Source organism: Tamandua tetradactyla, chromosome 6 (assembly GCF_023851605.1).
Source record: "Tamandua tetradactyla isolate mTamTet1 chromosome 6, mTamTet1.pri, whole genome shotgun sequence".
NCBI classification, from domain to species: Eukaryota; Metazoa; Chordata; class Mammalia; order Pilosa; family Myrmecophagidae; genus Tamandua; species Tamandua tetradactyla.
In genome coordinates this window covers 16,387,965-16,408,844 of record NC_135332.1, presented here as the reverse complement: position 1 = coordinate 16,408,844, position 20,880 = coordinate 16,387,965, and the positions used below count along the sequence as shown (strand labels likewise).

Here is a 20,880-nt window from a genome sequence, read left to right as displayed (position 1 = left end):
CCCTGCTCACGCCCTCTGGCGCCTTTATTCACGAGGACCTTCTGGAGTTTTCCATGATGGCCTGGGGCCCCCAGTGCCCCAGAGCTCGGCCTCCAGCAGCCTTGGGGGGGTGGGGCGGAGCGGGCAGACTTCGGGGCCTGCTCTCCAGGATCCCATTTCCGGGACAATAATTATGGAAAGGGGCCAGAAGAACAAGCCCTCCCCTCTACTCTCTGGTCCCAGCAAGGGCTGTCACTCCAGGGAGAGCGTCTCCATCCACCGCAAGGTTATCTCCTGTTGGTTTGGCCCAGGATCCGGTGAGTGTGTGAGGAGGTGCATGGCTGGGAACTGCCATTTCCTATTGGGAGCTGTCCCTTTCTTGTCGGTACAGCCTCTGTTCCTGGATGGCTTGTTCCAACAAGGGTAGATTGATCCCTTCCACACAAGTCAGCAGCCGGGCCTTCACCACGGAACCTCCATCTGAAAGACACAACCGTCGAGGCACTAGCAGTGATGGCCCAGAGTGCCAGTGACACGTGCTCCAGGAGCATTCTAGCCGTCTTCCCTCCATTTACTTAGTCCTGAGTTTTGACAGCGAGGGGTGGAGGCAAGAAGGACGGTATATAGAAGTTAGCAACTTGTCAGAACTGTGACCTGCCACACACTAACAGGCACATGTCTGAAACTTAGTGGGTGGCCTGAAAATCCCATTTAACCTGGGAAGGGATTCCTAGGCTTGAGCCCAGCTTTCTACATCCTTTGTCACCTTCATCTCAGCCACCTTTTCCATAGGCCCCATGTGCCCCTGGTCGAGGAGGGGATGTGCCCCTGGTCGAGGAGGGGTCTCAGTCACTATCCTAGGTCTCCATTTGTACTGAGGTTAGGGCCCCCTTCACACCCTGGGACCCTCTGGCATTGGAAATTAGGGCAAAAGAAAACCCATATTTTAATATATCCAAGGGGCTGAGCTCCAGGAGAGTTTGGCCTCACAGGGGTAAATCACCTCAAGAAGCCCTATCTAGCCCCTCTTCCAGGGCAGGCTGGAAGTCATTCCATTTACACAGGCCTTTCACAGACAGATTGACAGCAGTGTCCAATTGGTCCCTTGCAATAATCAGATTTCTAGAGCTCACTTCCAAGTTTAATTTCCAATGCCAGTAGGTCTTCTAGAAGATGCAGTGGTGACCTGATGGAATATGTCAACATTCAGGTGACATCAGACAGGAAAGATGTTCTAGTTTGCTAGCTGCCGGAATGCAACACACCAGAGACAGATTGGCTTTTAATAAAAGGGGATTTATTTTGTTGGTTCTTCAGAGGAAAGGCAGCTAACTTTCCACTGAGGTTCTTTCTTACGTGGAAGGCACAAGATGGTCTCTGCTGGTCTTCTCTCCAGACCCCTGGGTTCCAACAACTTTCCCTGGGGTGACTTCTTTCTGCATCTCCAAGGCCTGGGCTGAGCTGCAAGTGCTGAGATGAGGAACGCCGAGCTGTTTAGGCTATGCTACATTGCGTTCTCTCATTTAAGCACCAGCCAATTAAGTCAAACGTCACTCATTGCAGCAGACACGCCTCCTAGCCGACTGCAGATGTAATTGGCAACAGATGAGGTTCATGTACCGTTGGCTTATGTCTGCAGCAACAAGATTAGGTATGCTCACCTGGCCAAGTTGACAACTGAATCTAACACAAAAGACATCTGGATTCACCCTCGAATACTTTTTCTTTCATTCATGCTTTCTCTATTCTCTCAGCACGTCAAGAAGTACACTCGATGTCCTAGGACATTACCCTGTCTATTCTGATGTAGCTTTGTGATAGAGGCTTTCTGATGCGATAAAGTCTAAACCTAGTCTTTTTCGTCTAGGCCATCTTATCAATTTAATGTAGCCTGGGTGCAGATTCTAAACATCAGACTGTTAAGCCTTAATACAGGGCTCCTCTTGGAAGATGGAACTTGTCTGAACCACGAAGTAGCTTGGGTGTCACCAAGCTTCTGTTATTAGCACCAGGCTGCAGTGACGACCCAGAGAGGATGAGCGTGACAACCTTCTGCAGCCACTGATCAGTGCAGACGGTGGATTCTTAGTGCTCAGCCCCCTTTAGGAAACCAATAAAGCAGGACGTCTGCCAAATCTTCAGCTGGTCCTGATAGACCTAAACCTTATCTTGCCACCTAAGTACTCAGAGTAGTCACAGATGTTCAGGGCAGCACAGGGAGAGCAAGGACAAAATCAAGGAGCTCTAAACCCCAACTGGAGCTGCTGAAAACTCAAAAATGGGGGGGAAACATCAAATTTGCAAACTTCCGATATAAAGACTTTCTTAACTGTCTGGCTCAATTTCACAGAAGTTTCCTTACATGATGCCTTTCTTCTCAGCCTGGGGAAACCCTTACCACTAGATTTTTATTGTAGAACATGTTGCTTCTCCCTGTGAATGGAAAAAGCTATTAAATATGGAAATGAGCTTTTTGAAATATGATTATTGCAAAGGACAAATCACAATACTGCTGGTCCATCTGCGGAAGGCCCCTGTAAATGGAATAAAAAGAACTGTGTTTGAAGAAGGGCTGCAGGGAAAGGGGAAAGTTTTTGAACATGACAGCTAGGAAAAGTGAATGGGAACTGGTCATTTGGGAGAATTTCTTCTTGCAAAGATAAAGAAGCCAGAGCTGAGAAAGGATCATAGGTTACAAAGGCCAGCCCAGGACTGCTGAGTGAGGGATGAGTGAGAGATAAGGAAAGGGAGATAATGGAGAACAAGTTTGACTGTGAAGGGAAGGAGGAGCCTAGTTAGGGAAGGGTGCAGAGTGAAAGGTGATTATCATTTTAAGTCAGAGGAGGCTCAAGCACATTATATGCTGAAAGAAAAGAACCAGTGCAGACAAGTTAAGTGTACAGTTGAGGGTGGAATATGGGAACTCTATATTTCATACATGATTTTTCTGTAAACCTATAACTTCTGTGATAAAAAACAAGAGAGAACACAGCCCCTGCAGGAGGGCAGTCTGGGGGTCCGAAGGAATGGATGGGCGTTTGGTGGGGTGGGGTGGGGGGAGGCTAATGATGAGTGAGGGGCATATGATCTTAGGAGGAGGGACTGCTCCTGGAGCCTCCATTTTACATAGGAAGTAGGTGGGTCATCTGCCGAAAGGGATGGGGGAAGCTAGGTAGTAAGAGGTCCTATCTGATGGCGGAGGGGTGGGTAGCATGGGAGAGGGGCTTGACTAAGATGCCTGGAGGGACTTCCAGGCAATGTGGAGGGTTCCCAAGAAATGAGAGACACTGAAATCATTGTGCTGCAAATTCACCGAGTTCTGTGGTCCTTCTTCACTCAATAATCCGGGGCAGGATCAGAGAAGTGGGGAGGTTGGGAGCTAATCAGTGTGATGGAAGGAGGGCAAGAGGTTGCACTTTCTGCCAGAAAGGGGAGGAACTGAAGGGGAGAGAGAAGTTGGGAGAAAAGTCCAGGAATCCAGAGGCCTGGTGCGGCTGAAAAGGAGGCAGCAGGAGGACGTGCAGGGACAGGAAGGTACCAAGAGGTGAGGGAAGCCTACGCCCCACGCCTCCATCCAGAACATTAAGTTCTCAAGCCCTTGGGTGTCACAAGAAAATACAGGAATGCTGTAGCATCGGGTGGCAAAGGTGGGGTAGTTCTAGGGAAGACAAGGTCCTAGGTGAGGCCCCAGTGCGAGAGGCAAAGTGAGGCAAAGGTGCCTGCTGGTAGAACTGGCTTCCACCGGGGATGGGAAAGGTGTGCGGTGACAAACCACAGGAGCCACAGGGATCCAGGCACTCCCTCTGGGTTTGGTGGCCTGAGCAGGACTGCCTGAGGAAGGTGGTAGTGGGGAAACTGCCATCCTGGGGAAAAGCCAGGTTTCAGTCAAATCCCGAAGAAGGTGAGAGCATAAGAAAGAGGCTTGAGGAAAGGCAGACAGAGGGTGGAATGGGGAGATGAGGTTCGATGGAAGAAAACCAAAGGGTGGTGGGATTTATGGACGGCCACTTGCTGTGGCCGGTGACCTCCAAGTATACAGCAAGGAGGTCTGATGGAGAGGTGAGGGAAGCCTACACCCCATGCCTCCATCCAGAGCATCAAGTTCTCAAGCCCTTGGGTGTCACAAGAAAATACGGGAATCCAGGGCAAGGGGACTGTTCTAGTTTGCTAGCTGCTGGAATGTAATATACCAGAAACGGAATGGCTTTTAACAAGGGGAATTTAATGAGTTGCTAGTTTACAGTTCTAAGGCCGAGAATTAAAACAATTAAAACAAGTCTATAGATATGTCCAATCAAAGGCACCCAGGGAAAGATACCTTGGTTCAAGAAGGCCAATGAAGTTCAGGGTTTCTCTCTCATCTGGAAAGGCACATGGTGAACACGGTCAGGGCTCCTCTCTCAGCTGGAAGGGCACATGGCAAATACAGCATCATCTGCTAGCTTTCTCTCCTGGCTTCCTATCTCATGAAGCTCCCCGGGAGGCACTTTCCTTCTTCATCTCCAAAGGTTGCTGGCTCGTGGACTCTGCATCGTGGTGCTGCAGCATTCTCTGCTCTCTCTGAGTCTCTCTCTCCAAAATGTTTCCTCTTTTATAGGACTCCAATAAACCAATCAAGACCCACTCAAATGGGTGGAGACATGTCATCCCCTAATCCAGTTAAACAACCATTCTTGACTAAATCACATCAACCAGGGAGATGATCTCATTACAGTTTCAAATATACAGTATTGAATAGGGATTATTCTACCTTTATGAAATGGGATTTATATTAAAACATGACTTTTCTTAGGGGGCATATATCCTTTCAAACCAGCACATTCCACCCTCTGGCCCCTAAAAAAGACATGTTTTTCCCATATACAAAATACATTAATTTCATAACAATATCAGATATCCTTAAACCTTTCAGTAGCAATACAAACAAAGTATCAAGTTAGAGACAGTATAGAATCTCATCAAATCAGTTACAGGCATGGTCTGTCCTAAGGCAAAATTCTCTCCATTTACTCTGGACCTTTGAAAACTCATAACAAGTTATTTGCTGCCAACATATAAAGGAGGAACATTCGTAGGATACATGTACACATTTCCATAGGGAGGAAGGAACACAGGGGTCACTGGACCCATACAGTTTCGAAAACCTGCAGGGCAAAGTCCATTAGATTTCAAAGTCTGAGACTCATTTATCCTCAGGGCTTTAGAAAGTGGCAGTCCCACCCTTTCCAAATGCCTACGCCTGCCTCTCTCTGAACCCCTCAGTCCAGACTGGCAGCAGCTCTGTTTATACAGGTCCCACAGCACTCTCGTTGGCTTTCTATGCAGTAGCCTTGGATCATGCCCATCAGACAGAAGGAGTTTCCACAAATCCTTTCTGGATAACTCCATGTCCGTTCCTGACTTTCTCTGAAATGGCTGGCTAGTTCCACATTTGGTTAAATCCACACTATACTCTGTAGTCTCCCTTTCTGTAGGCCCAGAATTTTCCAGGACCTCAGTTTCTGGTTTCTTTTTACTCAAGAGTTCAGTTTTCAGCTTATCTCTTTCCTTTCGCATTTCACTATAAGCTGTGAGGAGAAACCAGGCTGCACTTTCAACACTTAATTTGGAGACCTCTTCTGCTAAGTATCCAAGTTCATGGCTTTTAAAATCTGCCTTCCAGCCAAAACTACCAGTCAATTTTGCCAGATTATCTGCCATTTTAAAACAAGGATCGCCTTCCTTCCAGTCTACAATAACACAGACCTCATTTCTGTCTAGGGCCTCATCAGAGGTATCTTTAGAGTCCACATTTCTCCCAACAGTCTCTCCAAAGCATTCTAGGCCTTCTCTATCAAGCTTTTCACAACTCTTCCAGAATCTTCCCCATATCCATTTAAAAAGCCGTTCCAACATGTTTGGTATTTGCAAACTGCAGCAGCAGCACCCCACTCTCCGGTACCAAAATCTGTTCTAGTTTGCTAGCTGCTGGAATGTAATATACCAGAAACGGAATGGCTTTTAACAAGGGGAATTTAATGAGTTGCTAGTTTACAGTTCTAAGGCCGAGAATTAAAACAATTAAAACAAGTCTATAGATATGTCCAATCAAAGGCACCCAGGGAAAGATACCTTGGTTCAAGAAGGCCAATGAAGTTCAGGGTTTCTCTCTCATCTGGAAAGGCACATGGTGAACACGGTCAGGGCTCCTCTCTCAGCTGGAAGGGCACATGGCAAATACAGCATCATCTGCTAGCTTTCTCTCCTGGCTTCCTATCTCATGAAGCTCCCCGGGAGGCACTTTCCTTCTTCATCTCCAAAGGTTGCTGGCTCGTGGACTCTGCATCGTGGTGCTGCAGCATTCTCTGCTCTCTCTGAGTCTCTCTCTCCAAAATGTTTCCTCTTTTATAGGACTCCAATAAACCAATCAAGACCCACTCAAATGGGTGGAGACATGTCATCCCCTAATCCAGTTAAACAACCATTCTTGACTAAATCACATCAACCAGGGAGATGATCTCATTACAGTTTCAAATATACAGTATTGAATAGGGATTATTCTACCTTTATGAAATGGGATTTATATTAAAACATGACTTTTCTTAGGGGGCATATATCCTTTCAAACCAGCACAGGGACTTCATCACCCAGCTGCTATTTCTCCACCCTTTCCACCTCCTCAGCGAGTTCTGCAGACAAAAAGTTCAGTTGGGAGACTTTATTTTACTTTTTTGGTCATTTTGTAGACACTGATTTTTATATTGACTTGTGAACTCTTACTCATTCTGACATATCTACATTAGATGAGGATATTAAATCCATTTGCATAAGATACAACTAAAGTTTGAGTCTTTTTATGATTTCCTATCTGTTGCCAACCTTTCCCTCCCCCTCCAAAACCTCCCCACCCTCCCACCCACACCCCACAAAAAGATAAAGAAAATGTTAGCTAACAAATCCTTATTTAGCCTTTCCAGTGCTGTGAATGTGCTTGGGATCTTTTGTTGGTTGGTTGGTTGAATTCTTCACTCAGGCTCTCCTGTTACTAAAGTTAAACGCAAGGCAAGTCTCTCGTAAGATTAAAAAAATCAAAGAGAAGGGTGGGAGGAGGATAAAAATTTAAAGCTATCACCTAGAATATACAGTCCATACCTATATATCAATGAGTAAAGTCCACTTGAAGTTTTATCTTCATGTGGTTTAAAGTTTGCATTTATGGTGCCTTGACCCATTTCAGATTTAGCTCTTTTAAGCAGGGAAACTTTACAGTAAATAGAATTGTGTTTTCCCTTTGGAATTTCAATGAATTCCAGTATGGCAGTATGAGAGAAAATCTTTCTGGCCTCATGTCACATAGGAGGTGACTCCTCTGCCAGTGCTCACCCTTGGTTACCTGCTGGGTTTTGAGTATCCCCTGCAATGTCCCTTTACTGGAATATTTTACTGTCCTTTCCTTTTCATCTGCAAAACTTCCTTTAGTATTGTTTGTAGGGTGATGAACTCACTCAGTGTTTGTTTATCTGGGGATGTCTTAATCACACCCTCATTTTTGAAAGATTTCCTGCTGGATATAAAATCCTTGTTTGGCAATTGTTTTCTTTTGGTGTGCGGTGCTTTGAAACTGTATGTATTCAGAAAAGCATGTTCTTGAAGTCGATCCATTCCAGTGGGTGTGACCCCATTGTAAGTTGGTTCTATTGATGAAACTACCTCAGTTAAAGTGTGACTCACCTCATTCAGAATGAGTTTTAATCCTTTACTGGAGTCTGTTATGGGCAGGGTGAAAAAGAGAGGGAGAGAAAGCCATCAAGGCAAGAAGCTGAAAGCAATGAAATCCAGAAGAGAAGGGAGAGACCAGCAGATGCTGCCATATGCCTTGCCATGTGGCAGAGGAGCCAAGAAGTGCCAGCAGCTGGTCTTTGGAAGAAAGCACTGCTTTTTTTTTTTTTTTTTTTTTTTTTAATTAATTAACGGAAAAAAAAAAGAAATTAACCCAACATTTAGAAATCATACCATTCTACATATGCAATCAGTAATTCTTAACATCATCACATAGATGCATGATCATCGTTTCTTAGTACATTTGCATCGGTTTAGAAGAACTAGCGACACACCAGACAAAGATATAGAATGTTAATATAGAGAAAAGAAATAAAAGTAATAATAATAGTAAAAAAGAAAAGAAAACAAAACAAAACAAACAAACAAAAAAACAAAACAAACAAACAAAACCTATAGCTCAGATGCAGCTTCATTCAGTGTTTTAACATGATTACTTTACAATTAGGTATTATTGTGCTGTCCATTTTTTGGTTTTTGTATCTAGTCCTGTTGCACGGTCTGTATCTCTTCAGCTCCAATCACCCATTATCTTACCCTGTAAAGCACTGCTTTTATGGTGGCTTGATGTTGCTTCCTATTGAAATGGAACTCGAAGGATATTAACGAATGACGAGAAAGAAAGAAAGAAAGAAAGAAAGGGACAGATGGGTTCAGGGGGTCTGAAGCTTAACTTTAACAAACAACAGACATCAGACTCTAAGACAATATTAAGGAACCAAGGAAAAGTCTCATTAGAGGCACGTGTGTCCAGCTGATAGACGAGGACTCCAGTCATATTGGTAAAGTAAGCATTTTCCTTGGAGCATCAGGGTAACGGGTAATCATAATAGGTGGCTGCAGAGACTCAGAGAGAGCAGAGAATGCTGCAGCACCACGAAGCAGAGAGTCCACCAGCCAGCGACCTTTGGAGATGAAGAAGGAAATATTTATTATAAGAAAGAAACCAGGAAAATGGAGAATGTTAACTGATTTGATAAAAGTTAATACTGTAATTCAACCTATGAAGTCATTACAACCTGGCTTGCCCACACCAGTTATAATTCCTAAAAACTGCTTTATTATGACAATAGATTTTAAAAATTGCTTCTTTACCATACCTTTAGTAGAGTAAGATAAAGAAAAATTAATTTCTGAGCTTGTTCTTCATGAGCTCCTTTATATAAAAATTCATATACACCTGAGTCAGAAAATATTCAATAAGAACAATGCCATGCCAAACAAAGTCAGTACTCATTAAGGGTTCCTACAGAATTGTAACAGATTAGTCCCTTAAGAGGTATGCAATTCAGGATTGTAGTTCTGACTCAAAGTGTTCTGTTAAGTTACCTTGGTTTAATCTAAATAACTATTTTACTGAAATTTATACCAATGCTACAAATAAAATCTTGTGACACAGAATGGGAATGGAAGCTCCATCTCCTTTTGTTAACTTAGATCCTCAACAAACAGCAATTTGGAAACTGGTCATGAGTTTAGCTCCTAATCGTATTTAAAATATATATATATTATTTAAAATATATATATATTTTTTCAGAACTTTAAAACTGAAAATTCTTGTTAAAAAACTATATATTAATGTTTTAAATATGCATTAACTAAAGTATTTTAAGTATTTAACATTATTCTAACAAATTTTATTTTGATGGTAATTATATGTGGTAAAATATTTGTTCAAAATAACGATTCAAGTATGAAAAATGTGAAAGATGTATTTTTATTAATAGGAAAACAGAATAGTTTTATCCTAAAATGTATAACTGTTACTAAATGAGAAAAATACAGGACAAAGCCTAAACTAATATAATAATTGCTAAGGGTTTGTAAAAATGGAAATTATGGTTAAAATCAAGAAACATTTAATGAGTCTAAAATGACAACGTTTTCTTGGACTCTCAGCCGTACTAATGAAGATATAAAATTTTTTTCTAAATAATCAGTGTAAAAGGCAAAGAGTCTGTGTTTTATCAAAATAACTTACGTTAACTTTTATCATGTCATTAGCTGTATAAAAAAATACTGATTTTCTCCTGGGTATCATTATACTGGTAAAAAACTGCTTCTTTTCTTACCCCAAACCAGGTGGCTTAATATATTAATCTAAATAATATTGCTGTAAATGAATCTATTACTGGCTAAATAATATTCAAATCATATAAATAGCTAAATTCCTTTAAGCCAAAATATTTTAATGCTTTGTCCAGTGTTTATATAACTACATAAGTATAAACTAAATTTATCCCAAAATAACCATGGCTTATTTTGGGAGCAGATCAGATTTGAGGGCTGAATGCAAGGAAAAAATATACTTGTGGAGTCTGTTGTCTGTTGTTTGTTAAAGTTAAGCTTCAGACCCCCTGAGCCCGTCTGTCTCTTTCTTTCTTTCCTTCCTTTCCTTCCTTCCTTTCTCCCTTCCTTTCCTTCCTTCCTTCTTTCCTTTCTTTCTTCCTTTCTCGTCATTCCTTAATATCCTTCGAGCTCCGTTTCATAGGAAGCAACACCTTGCTTTGGACATCTTTATGGCCTCAAAACTGTAAGTTTGTAACCTAATAAATTTCCATTGTTTAAACCAAAACCATTTCATGGTAACTGTTTTCATCAGCTTAGCAAACTAAAACAGCACATTAAATATTTCAACCCACTGCTGTCTTGCCACCATGGTTCTGTTGAGAAATCAGCAATTAATCTAATTAGGACAACCGTGAAAACATGATGTTTTTCTCTTGCAGCTTTCAGAATTCTCTTCTTGACCTCTGCCTTTGACAGTCTAATCAGTATGTGGTAGGGCATATTTTTCATCAAATTTATCCTATTTGGTGTTCTCTGGGCTTCCTGCTTGTGCCTATTCACATCTTCTGCTAAGTTTGGGAAGTTTTCTGTAATTATTTCTTTGAATATTCATTCTGCCCCTTTCTTTTTTTCCTTCGTCTTGGATTCCCATAATGCATTTCTTGGTAGGCTTGATGGTATTCCAGAGGTCTCTTGGGCTAGCTTCACCCATTATACTTGTTTTTTTTTTCTCTTGTTCCTCAGCCTGAATCATTTCAATTATCTTGTCTTTGAGTTCACTGATTCTTTATTCTGCCAGTTCCAATCTGCTACTGAAACCCTGTGGGGAATTTTTATTTCAGTTACTGTGGTCTCCCATGCCAGTAGTTCTGTTCCTGATGGCAGGCAGTCTTGGGGAAGAAAGCATTGCCTTGATGATGCCTTGATTTGGTGTTTATGGCCTCAAAACCGTACGCTCATAAATTCCCATTGTTAAACCATAAGTACATGGAACCTTGAATAGGGCATGAGATTTTGTAAGTTTGTCCAGAGTGATACCCTGATAAATTCCAGAGTGATCTGAACCGTGAATGAAGAAGTATTTGCGGGAGGTGCCAAGATGGCAGCTTAGCGAGGTATAGAATTTAGTTCGTCCTCCAGAACAGCTACTAAATAACCAGGAACAGTACAGAACAACTGCTGGGGCCACGTCAGTGACCTGACACACAGCATACCCCAGTCTGGACCAGCTGGACCAGCTGCAAGCCTCCCCAGAACCATGAGTTCCCCAAGCTGTGGCAGCCGATGACCCTCCCCCACAGGCTGCGTCCCAGAGGGGAAAGGAAAGGGACTTTGCCAGCATCAGGGGCTGAGCCCAACCAAACGCCAATTGTGGAATCAATTAACAAATTTTGACAACTAAAAAATAGTCCCCCAGCTCAGGTGAACCTGGTCAAAGCAAAGGTTGCTCATTTTTGCCCTGGTGCCAAGGGAGCAGGGCTGATGGAAAAAGGGGAAAAAAAGAAATAGAGGTTTTTGTGGCTGTGTTTCTACAAAGGCTTGACTGCCTTTGGATACAGCGGCAGGGCTTCTCAGGCAGCAACTGCCCTAGGCATAGGCAGAAACAAGCTTGCTTGAGGGCTTGTCTGGAACCTGTGCCTTCCCCAGGGGAGGGGTGAGGACCAACTCAGGTGGAATCCCTCCCTCAAGGAATTCAGACCCCAGGGTTTGGAAATTTGAAGCCATTAAAGCCAGCCTACAACCTCTCCTCTGTCCCCATCATGCCTCCAGCAGGGAGAGTCTGCCCAAGTTAAAGGTATCACATTGTCTTATGCTGGTGGGACCTGTAGGCAGATAAGCGCTACATACTGGGCAGGATAAGAAAAACAGAGTCCAGAGACTTCACAGGAAAGTCTTTCAACCTGCTGGGTCTCACCCTCAGGGAAAACTGATGCAGGTGACTCTTTCCTCCTGACAGGAGGCCAGTTTGGTCTGGAAAAATCTGGCTGGGGTCAATAATACCTAAGTAGACCATCCTAAGGGTGGGGGCAAAAAGGCACCATACAGGCAGGGCAAGAAACAAGAAAACAAGAACTGAAAAATTCTCTTCTGTTAAACAAAACCTAAGCTAGAGGTCCAAAATAAGCTGAACTGAATGTCAAAGAACAGACAGACAACAAATTCATCCAGCAAGAAAATCCTAGGTAAAAGAAGTGAAAACAATCTCCAGAATAAACTACTTAAGGTAATTAAATGCCTAGGCGCCAGTAAAAACTAACAAATCACACTAGGAAAATTGACGATATGGCCCAGTCAAAGGAACAAACCAATCATTCAAATGAGATACAGGAGTTGAAACAATTAATTCAGAATGTTCGAACAGACATGGAAAACCTCATCGAAAATCAAATCAATGAATTGAGGGAGGATATAAAGAAGGTAAGGAATGAACAAAAAGAAGAAATCGAAAGTCTGAAAAAACAAATCACAGAACTTATGGGAATGAAAGGCACAGGAGAAGAGATGAAAAAAACAATGGAAACCTACAATGTCAGATTTTAAGAAGCAGAAGATAGGATTAGTGAACTGGAGGAAGAAATATCTGAAATCTGACAAGCAAAAGAAAATATAGGGAAAAGAATGGAAAAATATGAGCAGGGACTCAGGAAATTGAATGACAACATGAAGCGCATGAATATATGTGCTGTGGGTGTCCCAGAAGGAGTAGAGAAGGGAAAAGGAGGAGAAAAACTACTGGAGGAAATTATCACTGAAAATTTCCCAAATCTTATGAAAGACTTAAAATTACAGATCCAAGAGGTGCAACATACCCCAAACAGAATAGATCCAAATAGATGTACTCCAAGACACTTACTAATCAGAATGTCAGTTATCAAAGAGAAAGACAGAATTTTGAAAGCAGCAAGAGAAAAGCAATCCATCACATACAAGGGAAGCCCAAAAAGACTATGTGTAGATTTCTCAGCAGAAACCATGGAGGTGAGAAGACAGTGGGATGATATATTTAAATTACTAAAAGAGAAAAACTGCCAACCAAGAATTCTATATCCAACAAAATTGTCCTTCAAAAATGAGGGGGAAATTAAAACACTTTCAGACAAAAAATCACTAGGAGAATTTCTGACCAAGAGACTGGCTCTCCAAGAAATACTAAAGGGAACACTAGAGGCAGATATGAAAAGATAGGAGAGAGAGGTGTGGAGAAGGGTGTAGAAATGAAGACTATCAGTAAAGGTAAATAGAAGAAAAATTAGATATGACATATAAAATCCAAAAGGCAAAATGGTAGAAGAAAGTACTACCCATACGGTAATAACACTAAATATTAATGGATTAAACTTCCCAATTGTGTTAGATTCAGTTGTCAACTTGGCCAGGTGAGCATATCTATTCTTGTTGCTGCGGACATAAACCAACAGTACGTGAACCTCATCTGTTGCCAATTACATCTGCAGTCAGCTAGGAAGCGTGTCTGCTGCAATGAGTGACGTTTGACTTAATTGGCTGGTGCTTAAATGAGAGAACGCAATGTAGCACAGCCTAAGCAGCTCGGCATTCCTCATCTCAGCACTTGCAGCTCAGCCCAGGCCTTTGGAGATGCAGAAAGAAGTCACCCCGAGGAAAGTTGTTGGAACCCAGGGGCCTGGAGAGAAGACCAGTAGAGACCATCTTGTGCCTTCCACGTAAGAAAGAACCTCAGTGGAAAGTTAGCTGCCTTTCCTCTGAAGAACCAACAAAATATTACAAGCCAATCTGTCTCTGGTGTGTTGCATTCTGGCAGCTAGCAAACTAGAACACCAATCAAAAGACATAGACTGGCAGAATGGATGAAAAAAACAGGATCCTTCTATATGCTGTCTACAGGAAAAACATCTTAGACCCAAGGATAAACATAGGTTGAAAGTGAAAGGTTGGAAAAAGATATTTCATGCAAACAACAATTAGAAAAGAGCAGGAGTGGCTATACTAATATCCAACAAATGAGACTTCAAATGTAAAACAGGTAAAAAGAGACAAAGAGGGACACTATGTATTAATAAAAGGAATAATTCAACAGGAAGACATGCCAATCATAAATATTTATGCACTGAGCCAGAATGCTTCAAATACATGTAGCAAACACTGTAAAGAGAAATAGATACATCTACCATAATAGTTGGAGACTTCAATTCCCCACTCTCATCAATGGACAGAACATCTAGACAGAGGATCAATAAAGAAACAGAGAATCTGAATAATACAATAAATGAGCTAGACTTAACAGACATTTATAGAATGTTATACCCCACAACAGCAGGATACACCTTTTTCTCAAGTGCTCATGGATCATTCTCAAGGATAGACCATATGCTGGGTCACAAAGCAAGTCTCAATAAATTTTAAAAGATTGAAATCTTACAAAACACTTTCACAGATCATAAAGGGGTGAAGTCGGAAATCAATAATAGGCAGAGTGCCAGAAAATTCACAAATATGTGGAGACACAACAACACACTCTTAAACAACCAGTGGGTCAAGGAAGAAATTACAAGAGAAATCAGTAAATATCTCGAGGCAAATGAAAACGAAAATACAATATATCAAAACTTATGAGATGCAGCAAATGCAGTGATAAGAGGGAAATTTATTGCCCTAAATGCCTATATCAAAAAAGAAGAACAAGCAAAAATCGAGGAATTAACTGTCCACTTGGAACAAGTAGAGAAAGAACAGGAAACTAACCCCAAAGCAAGCAAAAGGAAAGAAATAATGAAGATTAGAGCAGAAATAAATGAAATTGAGAACATGAAAACAATCGAGAAAATCAACAAAACCAGAAGCTGGTTCTATGAGAAAATCAATAAGATTGATGGACCCTTAGCAAGAGTGACAAAAAGAAGAGAGAGGTTGCAAATAAATAAGATCAGAAATGGAAGAGGAGACATAACCACTGACCCCACAGAAATGAAGTAATAACAGGATACTATGAACAATTTTATACTAATAAATATGACAATATAGATTAAATGGACAACTTTCTAGAAAGGCATGAACAACCAACATTGACTCAAAAAGAAATAGATGACCTCAACAAACCTATCACATGTAAAGAAACTGAATCAGTCATTAAGAAACTCCCCAAAAAGAAAAGTCCAGGACCAGATGGCTTCACAGGTGACTTCTACCAAACATTCCAGAAAAAATTAGTACCAATCCTGCTCAAACGCTTCAAAAAAACTGAAGAGGAGGGAAAGCTACCTAACTCATTCTAGAAGCCAACATCACCCTCATACCAAAGCCAGACAAAGATATTACAAAAAAGAAAACTACAGACCAATCTCTTAATGAATATACATGAAAAATCCTCAACAAAATTCTAGCAAATTGAATCCAGCAACACATTAAAAGAATTATACACCATGACAAAGTAGGATTCATCCCAGGTATGCACGGATGGTTCAACATAAGAAAATCAATTAATGTAACACACCATATGCCAGATGTAATTTCGGCCCGGTTCCTCTAGCTCTCTGCGTAGCAACATATTCAAGCTATCCCATTGGATCTTTCTGCTCTCAGCTGACCCAATCCCTCGCTGCAACCCCTTAGCCTCCTCACCAATCACGCAGTGCGCCTCCCCTGGCCCCTCCCTATTTCCACCTTGCCACTATATAAAGCTCTGTACTTCCGCTAATAAATGTTCTGGTGTGTGACGCCTTGCCAGCCCCATCAGTTCCCGTGAGTCGTTCTTCGTCTCGCACGCCCTCCAGACCTTCGAGCCCCCGGGACCGGTCGGCTACCGAGTTCCCCCGTCTCGCTGTGAGGAAGACCCCAGGCGGGAGCTAGGGAAAGCTCCTGCAACCATATAAACAAATCAAAGCAGAAAAACCACATGATCATCTCGATTGATGCAGAAAAGGCATTCGACAAAATTCAACATCCTTTTTGTTGAAAACACTTCAAAGGATAGGAATAGAAGGGAACTTCCTCAAAATGATAAAGGGAATTTATGAAAAACCCACAGCTAACATCATCCTCAATGGGGAAAAACTGAAAATGGATAAGTTTTCTTGTTCCTAAGATCAGGAACAAGACAAGGATGTCCACTATCACCACTGTTATTCAACAGTGTGTTGGAAGTTCTAACCAGAGCAATTAGACAAGAAAAATAAATACATGGCATGAAATTTGGAAAGGAAGAAGTAAAACTCTCACTGTTTGCAGATGATATGATACTATATGTTGAAAACCCTGAAAAATCCACAGCAAAACTACTAGAGCTAATAAATGAGTACAGCAAAGTGGCAGGTTACAAGATCAACATTCAAAAGTCTGCAGTGTTTCTATACACTAGTAATGAACAATCTGAGGGGGAAATCAAGGGAAAAAATCCATTTACAATTGTAACCAAAAGAATAAAATATTTTAAAAAAAGAAAAAAAAAGAATAAAATATTTAGGAATAAATTTAACTAAAGAGACAAAAGACCTATACAAAGAAAACTACAAGAAATTGTTAAAAGAAATCACAGAAGACCTAAATAGATGAAAGGGCATACCGTGTTCATGGATTGGAAGACTAAATATAGTTAAGATGTTAATTCTACCTAAACTGATTTACAGATTCAGTGCAATACCAATTAAAATCCCAACAACTTACTTTTCAGAAATAGAAAAACCAATAACCAAATTTATCTGGAAGGGCAGGGTGCCCTGAATAGCTAAAAGTATCCTGAGGGAAAAAAATGAAGTCAGGGGTCTCACGCTACCTGATTTTAAGGCGTATTATGAAGCTACAGTGGTCAAAACAGCACGGTACTGGCACAGAGACAGATATACTGACCAATGGAATAGAATAGAGTGTTTAGATATAGACCCTCTCATCTATGGACAATTGACTTTTTTTTTTTTTAGGCCTATTACTTCATCTTATGCTTTATGAGAACCACATGAGGTAGGGATAGCAGGTGTCCTGCTTTTTTTTAAAATTTATTTATTTATTAATTAAAAAAATCTAACAAACAAAAACATTAATATGTGATCATTCCGTTCTACATATATAATTGTAATTCACAATATCATCACATAGTTGCATATTCATTACTTCTTAGAACATTTTGCATCAATTCAGAAAAAGAAATAAAACGACAACAGAAAAAGAAATAAAACAAAAACAGGAAAAAAAAAGATTATATATACTATACCCCTTACCCCTCGCCTTCATTGATCACTAGCATTTCAATATAAATTTATTTTAACATTTGTTCCCCCATTATTTATTTTTATTCCATATGTTCTACTCGTCTGTTGACAAGGTAGATAAAAGGAGCATCAGACACAAGGTTTTCACAATCACACAGTCACATTGTGAAAGCAATATCATTATCAGTCATCATCAAGAAACACGGCTACTGGAACACAGCTCTACATTTTCAGGCAGTTCCCTCCAGCCTCTCCCTTACATCTTGAATAACAAGGTGACATCTACTCAATGCATAAGAATAACCTCCAGGATAACATCTAGACTCTGTTTGGAATCTCTCAGCCATTGACACTTTGTCTCATCTCATTCTTCCCCCTTTTGGTTGAGAAGGTTTTCTCAATCCCTTGATGCTGAGTCTCAGCTCATTCTAGGATTTCTGTCCCACGTGGCCAGGAAGGTCCACACCCCTGAAAGTCATGTCCCACTTAGACAGGGGATGGGTAGTGAGCTTGCTTGTTGTGTTGGCTGGAGAGAGAGGCCACATCTGAGCAACAAAAGAGGCTCTCTTGGGGGTGACTCTTAGGCCTAATTTTAAGTAGGCTTGACCTATCCTTTGTGGGGTTAAGTTTCATGTAAATAAACCCCAAGACTGTGGGCTCAGCCTATAGCTTTGGTTGTCTGCATTGCTTGTGAGAATATCAAGAATTCAACTTGGGGAAGTTGAATTTCTCCCCGTTCTCACCATTCCCCGAAGGGGACTTTGTAATTACTTTTCCACTCACTGATCAAATCACTGTGGGATTCATCAGGGCATCACTCTGGACAACCAACAAAATCTCATGTCCTGAGATTCCAAATACTTATGGTGTTCAATCAAGCTATCTACATAAGTTATATTAGGAAATGCACTAGTCAAAATAAAAATTTTGTACCAAATAAACATTTTTTGCTTTAGTCTCACACATAAGGTGAGATTTTTACATATTAATTACCATCTATTTTCAGCACCCTGGACAACTGATCTTTGATAAGGCAGTCAAGCCAACTCACCTGGGACTGAACAGTCTCGTCAATAAATGGACCCTAGAGAACTGGATATCCATGTGTAAAGAATGAAAGAAAATCCATATTCACACCCTGTGGTAGTTAGATTCAGTTGTCAACTTGGCCAGGTGAAGGCACTTAGTTCTGTTGCTGTGGACATGAGCGTACGTAAACCTCATCTGTTGCCGATTTACATCTGCAGTCGGCTACGAGGCATGCCTGCTGCAATGAATGATGTTTGATTTAATTGGCTGGTGCTTAAATGAGAGAGCGCAATGTAGCACAGCCCAAGCAGCTCAGCATACCTCATCTCAGCACTTGCAGCTCAGCCTAGGCCTTTGAAGATGCAGAAAGGAATCACCCTGGGGAAAGCTATTGGAGCCAGAGGCCTGGAGAGAAGGCCAGCAGAGACCATCCTGTGCCTTCCCAGGTAAGAAAGAACCTCAGATGGAAGTTAGCGCCTTTCCTTTGAAGAACTAATGAAATTAATCCCCTTTTATTAAAAGCCAATCTGTTTCTGGTGTGTTGCATTCCAGCAGCTAGCAAACTAGAACACACCCTATACAAAAATTAACTCAAAATGGATCAAAGATGTAAACATTAGTTCTAAGACCATAAAACCGTTAGAATAAAATGTAGGGAAATATCTTATAAATCTTATACTAGGAGGCAGTTTCCTAGACCTTACACTCAAAGCAAGAGCACTGAAGAAATAAATAATAAATGGGAGCTCCTCAAAATTAAACACTTTCGCGCATCAAAGGACTTCATCAAGAAAGTAAAAATACAGCCTACACAATGGGAGGCAATATTTGGAAACGATATATCAGATAAAGGTCTAGTATCCAGAATTTACAAAGAGATTGTTCAACTCAACAACAAAAAGAGAGACAACCCAATTACAAAATGGGCAAAAGACTTGAACAGACATGTCTCAGAAGAGGAACTACAAATGGCCAAAAGGCACATGAAAAGATGCTTCAATTTCCCTGGCTATTAGACAAATGCAAATCAAAACCACAATGAGATATCATCTCACAACTACCAGAATGGCCATTATCAGCAAAACAGAAAATGACAAGTGCTGGAGAGGATGCGGAGAAAGAGGCACACTTATCCACTGTTGGTGGGAATGTCAAATGGTGCAACCACTGTGTAAAGCAGTTTGGCGGTTCCTCAAAAAGCTGAATACAGAATTGCCATACGACCCAGCAATACCATTGCTGGGAATCTACTCAAAGGACTTAAGGGCAAAGACACAAACGGACACTAGCACACCAATGTTTATAGCAGCTTTATTTACAATTGCAAAGAGATGGAAACAGCCAAAATGTCCATCAACAGAAGAGTGGCTAAACAAACTGTGGTATATACATACGATGGAATATTATGCAGCTTTAAGACAGGATAAACTTATGAAGCATGTAATAACATGGATGGACCTAGAGAACATTATGCTGAGTGAGTCTAGCCAAAAACTAAAAGACAAATACTGTATGGTCCCACTGATGTGAACCGACATTCGAGAATAAACTTGGAATATGTCATTGGTAACAGAGTCCAGCAGGAGTTAGAAACAGGGTAAGATAATGGGTAATTGGAGCTGAAGGGATACAGACTGTGCAACAGGACTAGATACAAAAACTCAAAAATGGACAACACAATAATACCTAATTGTAAAGTAATCATGTTAAAACACTGAATGAAGCTGCATCTGAGATATAGGTTTTTTTTTTTTACTATTATTATTACTTTTATTTTTTTTCTCTATATTAACATTCTATATCTTTTTCTGTTGTGTTGCTAGTTCTTCTAAACCGATGCAAATGTACTAAGAAACGATGATCATGCATCTATGTGATGATGTTAAGAATTACTGATTGCATATGTAGAATGGTATGATTTCTAAATGTTGGGTTAATTTCTTTTTTTCCGTTAATTATTAAAAAAAAAAAATCCTCCAGTAAATTCCTACTGCACTTAGAATACCATCCAAACCCTTGCCTGGCTCCAGAAGCCACGCAAAACCTGGCACCGGCTTTCCTTTCCCCTCAATGCTACAATTCTCACTCTGGCGACATTAGTGCTTTCTCTCCTCCACACACACCAAGCTTGTTTTTCCTTTTGGGTCTTCCCCCTGAGCCTCCTTCTCTCTATAATGTTCACCCTGCCACTTTCTACCACATTAACCAATTTTCTTCTCTGCATAGCACTTACCAATCAGTCATGTTTTTCTTGTTTGTTTGTTTATAGTCTGTCTCCCACAACTAGATTCATTAGGGCAGGAATCTCCTGTCCATCATATTTGCATTGCTGACTCCCCAGTGCCCACACTGCTTTTGACCTGTTTGTGCGCAAAGGAAAAAAGGGGGAAAGAGTGGGGAAGGGGTTCCTAAAAAAAACAAACAAACAAACAAACAAAAAAAACACAATGAGATATCATCTCCCACCCACCAGAATGGCCATTATCCATAAAACAGAAAATGACAAGTGCTGGAGAGGATGTGGAGAAAGCGGCATATTTATCCACTGTTGGTGGGAATGTCAAATGGTACAATCGCTGTGGAA

General features: G+C 41.0%; 1 protein-coding gene across 2 annotated transcripts in view; it reads right to left on the bottom strand.

Moving 5' to 3' along the window:
- Nucleotide 1: 1 nt before the first annotated feature.
- Nucleotides 2-20,880, bottom strand: part of TEN1 (TEN1 subunit of CST complex) — a 52,601-nt gene continuing 31,722 nt past the window's right edge. The window contains exon 4 of one of the 2 annotated variants that reach the window (XM_077163888.1): nucleotides 2-459. In XM_077163888.1, the coding sequence (XP_077020003.1) occupies nucleotides 338-459 (122 nt within the window). In that variant the 3' untranslated portion in view covers nucleotides 2-337. Of the gene's footprint in view, nucleotides 460-7,918; nucleotides 8,703-20,880 lie in introns of those variants that run through there. The other variant, XM_077163887.1, reaches the window with a different exon arrangement.